This window comes from Garra rufa, chromosome 19, assembly GCF_049309525.1.
Source record: "Garra rufa chromosome 19, GarRuf1.0, whole genome shotgun sequence".
Taxonomy (NCBI): domain Eukaryota; kingdom Metazoa; phylum Chordata; class Actinopteri; order Cypriniformes; family Cyprinidae; genus Garra; species Garra rufa.
In genome coordinates, this window is record NC_133379.1 from 19,465,981 (window position 1) to 19,481,335 (window position 15,355).

At 34.3% G+C, this 15,355-nt stretch overlaps 1 protein-coding gene across 1 annotated transcript; it reads left to right on the forward strand.

Moving 5' to 3' along the window:
- The first annotated feature begins 2,162 nt into the window (after positions 1-2,162).
- hif1al2 (hypoxia inducible factor 1 subunit alpha, like 2) lies at positions 2,163-12,864 on the forward strand. Its single transcript, XM_073824833.1, has 14 exons — positions 2,163-2,348; positions 5,220-5,461; positions 5,537-5,667; positions 5,752-5,836; positions 7,917-7,993; positions 8,067-8,242; positions 8,338-8,444; positions 9,875-10,022; positions 10,119-10,306; positions 10,387-10,460; positions 10,766-11,013; positions 11,108-11,180; positions 12,354-12,477; positions 12,555-12,864. The coding sequence occupies exons 1-14, from the start codon at positions 2,248-2,250 to the stop codon at positions 12,818-12,820; spliced, it is 2,040 nt and encodes a 679-aa protein (XP_073680934.1). The 5' UTR covers positions 2,163-2,247; the 3' UTR covers positions 12,821-12,864.
- The last annotated feature ends 2,491 nt before the right edge of the window (positions 12,865-15,355 follow it).

The following is a 15,355-nucleotide window of genomic DNA, read 5'->3' on the forward strand; positions in this document are numbered from 1 at the left end:
CTCATTCAATCGAATGACCCGCCCCTCAGCCAATCACACGACGGAAAAGATTATTGACAGGCGTGAGAACCAGCAGAAACAGCAGGCGAAAGGATTTCGCGTCGTAGGGGTTACAAATGAAATTGTAGTTTTGTCAAAAGCAATTTTGGAAGGATTTTTTGTGTGTTTGTGTAAAACTATTAACATTTGTTTTATAGAAAGAAAGAAGCGTCGATATACATGATTTCTGGCATTAGTGGACTGCTCGGTAATGTTGTTGAAACGAACGTTTATTGTTTATCACTTAAGTACTTAAGTGGAATTCATTTCCTATCATTCTAAAATAAACTTTCTGTCAACAGGAAATTGTCTATTTGCATGGTCTTAACAGCATCTCGACCACCCAGAATTATTTTTTTGTTTTTTCTGTGGTTTGCTTTCACAACAGTTGCACTGGCAGATGAGGTTAGTTAGCTATGGATACATTAGGTGTGAAATAATGAAAGTTTTAGCTCAAATAGAGTTTAAATAAAATAGACAAAAAAATTAATGAATTAGTTAATTTATCTTTTAAAACTACTTTACTACAATGAGGTATGTAAACAAACTAGTATGAAAGTGTGAAATATTTAAAAATTAGAAATTTCTGGAATTCAAATCTGTTCACTATTCTAACAGTATTTGAAATCATAAAAACTGAGCATAACTCCCAAACATTAAAATCAGCACAGTGTTTATTCCGGTTGTGGCACACTTGGGTGGGAATGGTACTCAATGTGGAGTCAGGGCATCAAGATGATCCAAGTGGCGCCAGATGAGAAGATACCTCTTGTTCGGAGGTCTGAACGGGTCAAGCACCTGCCAATGAACTATCATAGGGTAGATTTCGCATTACACTGGCCTCAGCTTTTCTCTTTTCTTGGTTGGCTGATAGAGGTGTAATGCCAAATGCACAACTTTTAATCAAATGTAATATAGTGTTTATAATACTTGAAAGAAAATAGTATATATTTCTCTTTATAAAGATACTGTCCGTTAACATAGTGATTTTAGGTGGTGATATTGTGTAAAAAACGGCAAAACTAAAAAAACTGGTTAGCAGAATTCACATGCATATGTATTTAATACGTAGTCTGACCAGCATGCTTCATCTCAGCGAACAAAGATGTGGTTTAGAGCAAGCCAATCACAGAAAGCAAATGTCAATAAATCACATAGGTCCCTGGGACGGCACATCGCCTATTGCCTGTATGTTCATTCTCCTTTCTAGACCAGAAGGAGAACAGAGCAAGGCAGAAACACTTTGCACAAATTCTTCCTTTTAGTTTTTTACATTAGATTTGAATTTCTTTACAGATGCCTGTGGTATTATTCACTTTGACCAAAAATGGATCCATGTATCTGCATTTCAGAGATATAAAGTGAAAGGGGACCGACATGAAAATGAAGATCTGTGAAGAAGTAGTGATACCACCTATGAAATGTATCCTTTACAGAGATGTTTGAGCATTGATTAATGGACTACTATTACAAGCCCAGACTCAAACATGCTTTTCAACGATCCATGTGGAGACTGGGTAACTTTAAGGTAATGTTTCAAGCAACTTAGCACTACTTAAACGTTTTTACATTGCACAGTGTGTCATATTTGTTGTATATGTTTTTTAAGAATGTTAAGAGATTATTTCAAGTGCTTTCTTCTTTTTTAAATGTTTGAATTTATGACATCTACATTTATTTTTGTGCTTTGTTTGAATTACAGAATTAAGTAATCATGTTTTGGTCTGTGGCCAGTGCCACAACCTCTTGACACTGTCTGTATTTGTATGATAGTGGCAATTATGTCTTTATCTTAGTTAACTCAAGTTCACAGGAAACAAAACAATATGATTTTTCATTGCTATAAATGCACATAGAATGTACAACCTTCTTTTTAAACTGGTAGTAGTTTTCCTGGAATCGTAGTGGCCGTTGTTATTCAAAACCAAATGATTATCTACAAGATCTGAGTTCTTAGAAAAGTAAAAGACCATCTTGTTTTGACAGATGCAAACCTATTGGTGATTAATGGCCAACTGTCACATGGAGCATGAGGGAGGGTCTAAAGGCCCCTACAGAGAAAGTGGTTATAAACATGAACATGCCCAGAGATTATGACCAGTTATCTGTGAGTATGTCTATCGCTCATTTTATGAATATTACCATATGCCACCTGGTAACATGTCTGGCATGAGCACATGATCACTTTGAGTCATCTTACACTTTAAAATGACTTCAAAGCATTTGGAAACGGTTAGGGATCAACTGAGTGAAGAGTGTCATGGTAAAGCTAGAAGAAAGCAAATATTCACTGACCAGAAGAAAAGAAGGTGAGTACAAAAATTCAACTTATAGTCACGTTTTTGTGCAAAACAAATACTGAACGTAGAATATACAGAGTCTGCCATTGTTTGAAATGTCATTCATTGCTGATTTTTATATGATTTTTAAACAGTGCAAATGAGTTCATTAGAGCTATTCTGAGTATTTGGGACAAAGCAAACATACTAGAACTATTTTAATAAAATACTATTCTAGTAAAACAAAATATGCATAAATTGGGAAGGAAATGAAGGAAAGGTATCTTGAATGAATCATATGTGGTTATGGACTTTTTGGTGGAATGCAAATCCTTGCTATCATGTCTTTTACCTTCAGAAAATTCAGATAAGGCCCAAACAGTGAATGAGTCATTTGCAAAAAGGCACTATGCAAAAGTTATAAAGAAATTTTGACAATTATTTGAATACGACAAGATCTCAAGTCAATGACTTTATTTAATTTACCCAAAAGTGTATCAAGTCAATGAGAAATGCAAATATTTTTGTACAACACAAACATTGCATGTAGACACCATACATTCTGCTTTAAGTCTTTTGTGTGGAAAGATATAGCGAATAATTGAATGAATAAGACATTGTTTGAAAATATCATTCAATGCATTCCACTGAAGTTGAATTCATTATGACAAAGATGGTTAAAACAGATAGGGAAACAAGCATTTTAAATCAAACAGATTGAAATCCAATAGTTAACATGCCTTTTGCATATAGTGCCCTTTTGCAAATGACTTTTTTTCTCAGAATTGTAAGACATAAACTCACGATTGCAAGTTATAAAGTCAGAATTGTGAGATATAAACTTAAAATTTTGACTTTTTTTTCTCAGAATTGTGTGATATAACCTCACAATTGCGAGAAATAAATTCAAAAATTGTAAGATAAAAACTCACAAATCTGACTTTTTACTTGCAAAGACTGATATGTTCTCCGAATTGTGAGTTTATATCTTACAAAGTCAGAATTGCGAGGTATAAACTCACTAGTCAGAATTGTGAGTTTTTATCTCAAAGTTTTGACTTTATTTCTTGCAATTGTTAGTATATATATATACACACGCAGTTCTGAGAAAAAAGTCAGAATTATGACTTTTTTCTTGCAATTGTGAAATATAAACTTGCGATTGCGAGTTATAAAGTCAGAATTGTGAGATAAAATCTCACAAATCTAACTTTTTTCTTGCAAAGACTGATATGTTTTCAGAATTGTGAGTTTATATCTTACAAAGTCAGAATTGTGAGATATAAACTCACTAGTCAGTTTTTATCTCACAATTTTGAATATTTCTTATATCACGCAATTCTGAGAAAAAAGTCAGAATTATGACTTTTTTCTTGCAAATGTGAGTTTATATCTTGCAATTGTGACTTGAGTTATAAAGTCAGAATTGTGAGATATAAACTCGCGATTGTGAGTTATAAAGTCAAAATTGTGAGATATAAACTCGCGATAGTGAGTTATAAAGTCAGAATTGTGAGATATAAACTCGCAATTTTGACTTTTTTCTCAGAATTGCGTGATATAAACTCACAATTGTGAAAAATAAAGTCAAAATTGTGAGATAAAACTCACAAATCTGACTTTTTTCTTGCAAAGATTGATATGTTCTCAGAATTGTGAATTTATATCTTACAGTTACAAAGTCAGAATGGCGAGATATAAACTCACTAGTCAGAGGTTTTATCTCACAATTTTGAATATTTCTTGCAATTGTTAATATATATCATGCCATTCTGAGAAAAAAAAGTCAGAATTAAAGACTTTTTTCTTGCAAATGCGAGTTTATATCTTGCAATTGTGACTTGAGTTATTAAGTCAAAATTGTGAGATATAAACTTGCAATTCTGAGAACTTATCAGTCTTTTTTTGCAAATAGAAAAATTCTGACCAAATGAACTATTTAAATTACATTTTAACATTTTTTTCTAATTTGTATGTAGACCAAAATGGTTAAAAAAGATGGGGAAACATAAAATACTTAGACAAGACTCAAACAACAAAGCGGTCATTTGCAAAAAGCCATGCAAAAGCTATGATACAGCAATTATTTGCATGCCACCAGATTCATTTCATAACTATATTTATCTAAAAGTGCATATTTACCTAAAAGTACCCACTATTTAAATCAATTTTGTTATTCTTGTTAAAATAAATAAAACAATAACAATTTTAATAAAATATAAAATAATGGATTTACGTTGCAAAAATCAGCTATTGCTTTTACCTTTATTTGTTTACACCTTTAGCTAAAAATAATCAATTAAGCAATTTCAAAGTAAGTGCAAAAAGCATGTAAATGCACGTGGGGATGTATTCTCAGAAGGCATGACATTGTATCAGAAGCTGCAGGCAACTACGCTTGGTAGTGATAAGACAAAGTGACGCAGTCATGACGTCTCTCTTTCCATTAGTACTGATGCCCTCTGTCTTCAGTGGACTTAGTGGCTTCAGAATGTCCTGTTCTCTGAATGACGCTAATAGAGAATCAGGCCAATGGCAGCAAGCTAATACAACCAAAACAATGTCATGTGCAGATGTTTTTGTGCAAAATTAATATTGCATGTAGATGCACTATGCGTTCTGAGTCTGTCATGCTAAAACATTATATTTTTAAAATGTATTCAAATAGAAAGCAGTTATTTAAAAATAGTACAAATATTTCACAATATTACTGCTTTTGCTGTACTTTGGATCAAATAAATGCAGGCTTGGTGAGCAGAAGAGAATTCTTTAAAAAACATTAAAAATCGTAGTGTTCAAAAACTTTTGACTGATAGTGTAGCAAAGAACGGATATAGCAAAAGCTTGTTTTTTAAATGTTTATGTTTTGTGGTTGTTCAAATTCTCTAACTTTAAATACAGGGTCCGTACAGAATGGAGAAAAGCACGCTCTCGTTTGGCGGCACGGAGCAGGAGGAGGAAGGAGAGTCAGCTGTTCAAGGAGTTAACTGCTCTTCTGCCTCTGGACCCAAGTATGGATGGTCAACGAGACAAAGCATCAGTCATACGTCTCACAGTCGCTTACCTGCACCTGAGGGATCTTCTAAACACCTTGGACTCCTATGCACTGTCCATGATGACACAGTCCTCTCCTCCATCACCAGGTAGAAAGTAAAGGGGTTGAAAGTAGAAAACGTGTTGAAAGAAAGCAAGTTTTCTAAAGGCCGTTGTGATTGTAGGAGTATCGGCTAAATCTCATGAGAGGGAGTTGCTAGATTCGGCCCTCGGAGGGTTTGTGGTTTTGTTGTCTTTGAATGGCAAGGTCATCTTCACCACTAAGGGCGTAACTACACACACTGGAATTAACCAGGTGATGACACTAAAACGAAATGAATTGCATGTACTTGGAATCACTTTACTGGCACCTTTAGGAAATCTCATGTTTCTCTTTTAGATGGATTTGATCGGGAGGAGTTTGTTTGAGTTCTTGCATCCATGTGATCAAAAGGAGGTCAAAGACATTCTCACAAGATTGATTGGTAAGTACTTCTTGCTGAAAAGACAACAAATTTCCATCTGGTTTAAATGGAAGCCTTTTTTCACCACTGAAAAAAACAATGCAAATGTTTATTTGCAACCTCTTATCTCACAACTCGGATGTTTTTTTTCTCAGAATTGTGAGATATAAACTCACAATTGCAAGAAATGAAGTCAAAATTGCAAGATAAAAACAATTCTCGCAAAGACTGATATGTTCTCAGAATTGCGAGTTTATATTTCGCAATTGCATGTTATAGTCAGAATTACAAGATATGAATTTACAATTCTGACTTTATAACTCGCAGAGCTTATATCAAGCAATTCTGAGAAAAAACTTAAAATTCTGAGAATTTTAAGTTTATATTTTGCAATTCTAACTTTTTTCTTGCAAATGCGAGTTTGTCTCACAATTGTGACTTTATAACTCGCAATTGCGAATTTATATAAATTCTGGGGGGGGAATCTGAATTGTGAGTTTATATCTTACAATTCTATCTTTATAACTCACAATTGTGACTTTATAACTCGCAATTGCAAATTTATATCAATTCTGGGGAAAAAAGTCAGAATTGTGAGTTTATATCTCGCAATTTTGACTTTATAACTCACAATTCTGACTTTATAACTCACAATTTTGACTCTATAACTCGCAATTGCAAGGTTATATCACAATTCTGGAGAAAAAAAACCTGAATTTTGAGTTTATATCTCGCAATTCTGACTTTTTCTTGCAAATGCGAGTTTATAACTCGCAATTGTGACTTTTTTCTCAGAATTGTGAGTTCATAACTTGCAACTTGCAATTCTGAGAACAAATTAGTCTTTGCAAGAAAAAAAGTCAGAATTGTGTTTTTATCTCACAATTTTGACTATTTCTCGGAAGTTTATATCAAGCAATTCTGTGAAAAAGTCTATATTTCACTATCTGACGTTTTTTTTTCTTCCAAATGCAAGAAACTTTATAAATCACAATTGCGAATTTATATTACAATTCTAAGGGGAAAAAAGTCAGAATTGTGTTTTTATCATGCAATTCTGAGAAAAAAGTGTTTTAAACTCACAATTGTGAGTTTATATCACACAATTTTGACTTTATAACTCGCAATTGCGAATTTATCACAATTCTGGGGGAAAAAATCTGAATTGTCAGTTTATATCACACAATTTTAACTTGCAATTGCGAATTTATATTACAATTCTGGGGGGGGAAAGTCCAAATTTAGAGTTTACATCACGCAATTTTGACTTTATAACTCGCAATTGCGAGTTTATATCACAATTCTGGGAAAAAAGTCAGAATTAAAAGATTATATCATGCAATTATGAGGGAAAAAAGTCAGAATTTTGAGTTTATATCTCACAATTATGACTTTTTTTCTCACAGTTCTGTCTTTTTTCTTGCCCAAACAAGTTTATATCTCACAATTGTGACTTTATATCAATTCTGGGGAAAAAAAGTGCAATTGCGGGTTATTAAGTCACACTTGTGAGATATAAACTTGCAATTTTGAGAACATGTCAATCTTTGCAAGAAAAAAAGTCAGAATTATGAGATTATATCCCGCCATTCTGACTTTACAACCAGCACATGTGAGCTCACAATTCTGAGAAAAAAAGTCTGAAAAAAGAGATTTTTTATCATGCAACTCTGAGGATAAAAAAAAAATTAGCAATTGATACATTATATCACGCAATTCTGAGGGGAAAAAAGTCTTTTTAACTCACAATTGAGACTTTATATCATGCAATTCGGACTTTATAACTCACAATTGCGAGTTTATATCACAATTCCGAAAAAAAAGTCAGAATTGTGAGTTTATATCTTTATAACATTCAATTGCGAGTTGTTAAGTCAGACCTGTGAGATATACATTTGAAATTCTGAGAACATATCAGTCTTTGCAAGAAAAAAAAGTCTGAATTATGAGGTTATATCTTGCGATTGTGAGTTTATATCACACAATTCTGAGAAAAAAAGTCATGATTGTGAGATAAAAAGTCCCAATTACCTTCCGCCCAATTCAGTGGCAGAAACTGACTTCCATAGGTTTATGATCTCATCGGTTTCTAATATTTCAGGAAACCGAGAACAGCAAGAATGTGAAGTGTTCCTCAGAATAAAAAGTGTGATGAACCAGAAGCTGTCTCCTTGGAAAGTAAGAATCCATTGTTTGCAAAAGAGCACAACAATCTTCATTGTTTTCACATCTTTGCTTTCGCTGTCTGCAGATTATTCAGTGTACTGGAAAGAAGAAATCATCTGCCACACCTGGATCCAGCTGTCTAGTTCTTCAGTGCAGGGTTCTGCCCATGCAGGAGGTCACTGAACTAAATGCAGCTCTGAATATAAGTACGTTTATGAGTGTACACAGCCCAGACATGAAGTTCACCTACTGCCACTCAAGGTATGAGCTTGTATATGCTGCTTACAAGTGCAAAAAGATAAATGCTTTCATCCTCTTTGGGCCGTCTTTATATTTGAAGCTCATTTTTGGCTCAGGGTTGTGAAGTTGACCGGCTTTCGTGACACAGAGCTGTTGGGCCAATCCGTGTACCAGTACTATCATCCATCTGACTGCCAGCAAATCCGCAAGGCACACGTTTACTGTAAGAGAGACATCTTGCCACTTTGTATGCTTAATTAGAATTTTTATTATGCCTTATGGTTTAAATAGTTTTGTTTTATTTTGTTTTGTTTTACAAACTGCTTCAAACCCGGGATGGATGGTCAGTTTATTTTACTTTATTTTAATCTTCGTAACCTCGTCAAATCCAACACCTTAGACTTTTTTATTTTATTTTATTTTATTTTAATTTTCTAAACCATTTCAAATTCAGCGCTTTGGCCTTTATTTTATTTTAGTTTAATTTAGTTTGGATGGCCATTATATTTCACTTTCTTTTAATTTTCTAAACCGCTTGAAATCCAGCACCTTGGGCTTTTTTATTTTATTTTATTTTATTTTTAATTTAATTTTATTTTATTTTACAAACTGCTTCCAGTTCAGCACATTTGGCTTTGTTTTATTTTAGTTTAGTGTGGATGGCCAGTATATTTGACTTTATTTTAATTTTTAAAACACTTCAAATCCAGCATCTTTGGCTTTATTTAATTTATTTTATAAACCGCTTCCAATCCAGCACTTTAGACTTTATTATTTATTTTTTTTAACTTGCTTCTAATACAGCACTTTGAGCTTTATTTTATTTTACAAACTGCTTCGAATCAAGCACTTTAAGCTTTATTTCATTTTATTTTACAAACTGCTTTTAATCCAGCACTTTGGGCTTTATTTTAATTTAATTTACAAACTGCTTCTAATCCAGCACTTTGGGCTTTATTTTATTTTATTTTACAAACTGCTTCTAAACCAGCACTTTGGGCTTTATTTTATTTTTTCATTTCATTTTGGATGGCCAGGAATTTTACTTTATTTTAATTTTCTAAAACGCTTGAAATCCAGCACCTTGGCCTTTTTTAATTTTATTTTATTTTACAAACTGCTTCTAATTCAGCACGTTGGTATTTGCACTTTTGGCTTTATTTTTTTTTACAAACTGCTTCTAATCTAGCACTTTGGGCTTTATTTTATTTATTTATTTATTTATTTATTTTATTTTATTTTGGATGGAAAATGAAATCCAGCACCTTGGGCTTTTTTAATTGAATTATATTTTATTTTACAAACTGCTTCCAATTCAGCACGTTGGGCTTTATTTTTTATTTTATTTCATTTTTTTTATAAACTGCTTCCAATCCAGCACTTTGGGCTGTATTTTATTTTATTTTTGTTTGTTTCATTTTGGATGGCCAGTATATTTTACTTTGCACCTTGGGCTTTATTTTATTTTTATTTTACAAACTGCTTTCAATTCAGCATTTTGGGCTTTGTATGATTTGATTTGATTTTATGTGCACTCTTGGAAAAAGAATGTCATATAAGTTTGGAACAACATGAAAATGAGTAAACAACAGAATCTTTCATTTTTTTAATGAACAATCTTTTTAACGGTGTTTAATTATCTGTCCGGAACAGTGCTTTCCAAGGGTCAGGCGTCAACCGGTAAATATCGGCTGCTGCACGGACATGGTGGCTATGTGTGGGCAGAGACCGACGCGTCATTGGTGTACAACAGTCGTACTGGTGTGCCAGAGAGTGTCGTCTGCATCAATTACATTCTTAGGTTAGAAAAATAGCACTAGCAATGTCATAAGTTCAATTCCCAGCATGTTATTATTTTTTTTAATTTAATAAAAATGTTCACTTTGTACCATTGCAGTGGCGTGGAGCAGCCCAATTTCACATATTTGCTGAAGCAGACAGAACATCTTCTGAAACCACATGACTCCCTTCACCCAGAATGCAAGCCAGCCCCTTTTCCACTGACTGCAACCCAGCAAGACAAAAGTGGCATTAGAACAAAATCAGATGAGCACAATAATCTTACAACACCTCTAAACCAAATAGGTAAAATTAATACGTGAAAATATCACAGGATATGATGTTTCAAACAGTTTATCATAATAATGAATTGTGTTTTTGCTCAGAGGGTGGCATACAGGAAGTTCATGACTGTACAGAGATCACACATAACACAGAACAGTGCTGCAATTTCAATTGCGTGAGTACCCTACAAAAGTTACTGTGGTATCAGATAATGAATATCAGATGAATATATATTTTATAAAATTTAATAGTTAAAATGTCATTTATTTCCTGTGATGGCAAAGCTGATTTTTTAGCATCATTACCCCAGTCTTCAGTGTCACATGATCCTTCAGAAATCATTCTAATATGCTGATTTGCTGCCTAAGAAACATTATTATTATCAAATTATTTATCAACAGTAATTCAGTAACACTTACTAACCCCAAATTAAAATACATTTTTTGTGAAAACCTTTCTGTGTGCTTTGCTTTACTGTAGGATCTGTGTGAGTTAGACTTGGACAGTCTGGCTCCATACATTCCAATGCATGGAGAGGACTTCCAGCTAACTCCCATTTTAGAGGGTACGGAGGACAGCACTGAACTAAAAATGTGTGGACCATCATTCAATATTCCACATCAAAAACTGGACCCTCAGTCGAAAAATTCAGAGGGAACGGTCTTTCTGCCTGTAAAGAGCCTTACGCATACCCAACAAAGTCTCAGTCATTATTTTCTAACAAACAGGTATGTCTAATAAGAAAGGTCATTTCCTGTTGTACAGTAATTATTTATGCATTTTGAGAATGCGTTCATAAACACTTCATTTATTTTGTTATAGGATCAGTGATACTAACCAGATATCAACACAGCACTGGAATGAGAGCCTAGATCTTGCCAACAGAATTTCAAAGGTATTGTGCCCTTTACAGTTACTTCTAATCCTCCAATTTACAGCCTGTTGGTTTTGCTTAGACTTATTGGAACTATTTCCAAAAATGTAGAAAATATTGACTTGAGCAGCTGTAAAAATACAGTTGCGATCAAAAGTTTACATACACCTTGCAGAATCTTCTAAATGTGAATTATTTTAGCAAAATAAGAGTGATAGTTGTTTATGAGTCCCTTGTTTGTCCTGAACAGTTAAACTGCCCGCTGTTCTTCAGAAAAATCCTTCAGGTCCCATAAAGTCTTGTTTTGTTTTTTTTTTATCATTTTTGTGTATTTGAACCCTTTGCAACATTGAATGTATGATTTTGAAATCCATCTTTTCACACTGAGGGACTCATATGCAACTATTACAGAAGGTTTAAATGCTCACTGATGCTCCAGAAGGAAATATAACATATTGAAAGCCCAGGGGGAAAAACTTTTGAGTTTGAAGATTAGGGTAAATTTAACTTTTTTTTAGTCTTCTAAGTACCTTCTGTAGCTTCTAAAGGGCAGTACTATATATAAAAAAATGATATATAAGCAAAATAATCTTCATTCTGTTCAAAAGTTTTCACTCCCAGCTCTTAATGCATGGTGTTTCCTTTTGAAGCATCAGTGAGCGTTTTAACCTTCTGTAACATTTGCATTTGAGTCTCTCAGTTGTACTCAGTGTGAAAAGATGGATCTCAAAATCATACAGTCATTGTTGGAAAGGGTTCAAAATACACAAAAATGCTGAAAAACCAAAGAATGTGTGGGACCTGAAGGATTTTTCTGAAAAACAGTGGGTGGTTTAACTGTTTAGGACAAACAAGGGACTCATGAACAGCTATCACTAAACAAACAAAAAACAGCTGTGGATCATTCAGGTAAGAACACAGTATTAAGAATCAAGGGTATATAAACTTTTGAATGGGGTCATTTTTATAAACTATTATTTTCTGTTGTGGACTATATTTAAACATCTTTTATGTGAAATATCTTATTCAGGGCAGCACTAAATAAAAAAATAACATGCATTTTGTATGATAACTCTTATTTCGGTAAAATAATTACCATTTTGCAGATTTTGCAAGGTGTATGAAAACTTTTGACCTCAACTGTACATTCAAACAAAGTTGTCATTAAGTAACTGGACTCATTTCTTCTTCCAGGTTTATAATTATAATCATAAACAGCATAATTATCAATTCTTCTCTGCTGAAAGTGATACATATCAAAAGAGGGAGGATGTGTTGAACATTTTACAACATCCCAACAGAACTCGCTGGAGCTTTGGTAAGAAATCGGTTCTAGACTTAATACATCTCAATTTACATTACACATTTACATTACATGTTCTGCATTTCCACCAGATGGATCAACACCGAGGCCATATGGCGGAGGCCCAAGCACACTTGGAATAAAGTTCAGATCGCTTCCAGACAATCCTAAGCATCATCCTCAGAACAGAAGACACCATGCTGATGTGAAAGTGCTCCCGGCACCTTTGACTCTGCCTGTGTTGAGCGGGTGGGAGTGTGAGGTCAACGCACCTCTTGACCCCACATCATATCTACTCCAAGGGACAGAAATTATAGCCGTTCTGGACCAAGTGACCTCAAGGGTGCCTTGGTGCTGATACAAAACAGAATACAACACTAACAATGTGCATTTGATGCATCATTGATGTAGTCAACACCCGCAAGCACTGCCTAACAGTACATTACTCAAACCTGTGTGATTGTGGTTAAGTATGTTTATATTCATCTAATATTGGGCTTTGCACTCTAAATGACTCCTTTCTGAGATTACAGTGTTAAGGCCTGATCACAACAAGGACTATATAACAATAAAGATATATTTTTATAAGTCATTCTAATTCTGACAGTAGGGATGTTTGCATCACAACTGTAATGATAACGGCAAAGAGGAACACTATCGTTGTCACTTTCAGAACGTTTTTTCCAGTTGGTGAATGATACAAATCAAAAGTCAATAATCTTGATCATTTAAAGCAGCAGATGACAAAATGGCATGCACACTTACAAACTTAAAAACGAATAAAGAGAACATAATTGTCCGCTGGTGTGGACGCCAATAGAGTTTTCACGGCGTGTCATCAATCAGCCATATATGCTGGCACTGAACTGAATAAAACTCGCATATTTTACTGAGTATTGCTGTGGAGAATGGTCAATTATTGCCATATTTTAGGCTGTACTAATTGGTCAGACCAGGAGAAACATTTGGAGTACTATAGACTGCCAAAAGTTATAACACATCAAGGAGAAGAGTGCAAAAAACTGTCTGAGGAACAAAAGGCGTTTGTGGTTGGCCAAACTGAACCAGGATTTCCAGAGCAAAAATCTTGACAAAATTCGTATTTGTTCTTATCATTACCAGTAAGGTAGGTGAAATATTAGGCTAATATCTTAATTAATACTGCTTGTACGTATCTTTACCACCTACTAACTTTAGTTTGTCAAAATATTGCGCCCTTTCCTGCTTACTAAGTCCTCTATAAGATTTAGCAGCTTCCACACGTTTTATTTCTGTGGTTTAGACAGTACATTTAGTACATTAACTGTGCAATCCATGCTGTTGTTTACATCCGGGTAACTGACCAAATCGTGACATAAAGTGTAAACCCTCTAGTTATCGTTCTTGGTGTGAACGGGCCTTTACTAGTAGGCTATGTGTAAATATGGCGTTGCATCTTCTACGATTGCTGTTGTATTTCATATTCTAGAAACCTTTATGAACAAAATAAGGATTTGTTGTTTGCACTGTCAATGTATGTCTGGATTCACTATTCATGTCTTTATGTTATTTGCATTTTTTTTTACATGCCGTCAGAGTTTGTTTTCTTGTATTTATTTTAATCAAATGGTGTATTAGTAATAACTAATAGTGATAGTGTCATGTCTAATTCAATAAAGTTTTGCACATTAAGAAATAAATTGTGTTTTGTGAAACATCTGAACGGTTTACATACTCGTAGTTTGAAACGTGTTTTAATTACCCTCGAGCTCACCGTTTACCGCCTTTTTAGAAACGCTATCCACCTTATTTTTGCTGTATGAGTGGGCGCGGCCATTTGTAAATGTTATCGGTATGGCTCAGGTGTGGCTTCAGTTCTTATCCGCGTCCAGCTATTTTTGCTGTACAAACAGCTGGTTTTGCGGCTTGATATTGCCAATTGGTGTGCCTTACCATATTATTTTAATGTATTTTCTTAACTGTGAACACACTGGTTTATAGTGCAAACAATTTTACAGTTTACTGCACATTCTTCTTCTCATTATTTCCCTTTAGCGGCTAATGAACCGTAAGTCTCGCCCAAAGACTTAACGTTGAAGAATATGGAGGATTTGTGTTTTTCCAACGGAAGAATGTTCACCTGTATGGTCGAGGAAGCAGAAAATGTCTGAAGCCAGAAGACAGACCAAGAAAAACGAGCGTAAACAATAAGTCTCAGACAAGGTGGAAATATTGGTGATGGAGAAAATCCCTAGTATTGAACCCAAGTTGCTGCCTTCCCTGTACAGGTAAGATAATTCTTTGTGTAGACACCTGTCTAAAACTCACTACTATCAGTGTAAATTGTGTAAAACTCAGAAAAGATTCTAATCCACGTTAAATGGCAATGCAGCGTCCAAAACCTTTGCGATATTGGTACTTAAAGGGATAGCTCACCTAAAAATTCTGTCATTAATCACTCACCTTCATGTCATTCCAATCCTGTAAAACCTTTGTACATCTTGGAACACAAATTAAGATATTTTTTGATCAAAATCTGAAGAATGAACGCAGATGTTTCGTGGTACTCTCGATGCTGGAGGACTGTCCCGGGAGAGAAGAAATCATTGAATAAAGTCATTAGTTTTGTTTTCCCTGCTCACAAAAAGTATTCTCGTAGCTTCATAAAATTACAGCTCAATCACTGATGTCACATGGACTATTTTAACATTTCTGTACCTTGACCGCGGTAGTACCGTTGCGGTCTATGGAGGGTCAGAAAGCTCTCGGTTTTCATCAAAAATATCTTAATTTGTGTTCCAAAGATGAACGAAGGTCTTACAGGTTTGGAATGACATGAGGGTGAGCTATTAATGACAGAATTTTCATTATTTGGGTGAACTGTTCCTTTGGAGTACCAATAAAAACAGCTAAA

Bases quoted from the DNA above. Each gene is read 5' to 3' on its own strand.
- hif1al2 (XM_073824833.1), top strand. From the start codon at position 2,248: ATGACTTCAAAGCATTTGGAAACGGTTAGGGATCAACTGAGTGAAGAG. The intron at 8,243-8,337 runs GTATGAGCTTGT...TTTTTGGCTCAG, and splicing joins TTCACCTACTGCCACTCAAG to GGTTGTGAAGTTGACCGGCT. The intron at 11,181-12,353 runs GTATTGTGCCCT...TTCTTCTTCCAG, and splicing joins TTGCCAACAGAATTTCAAAG to GTTTATAATTATAATCATAA.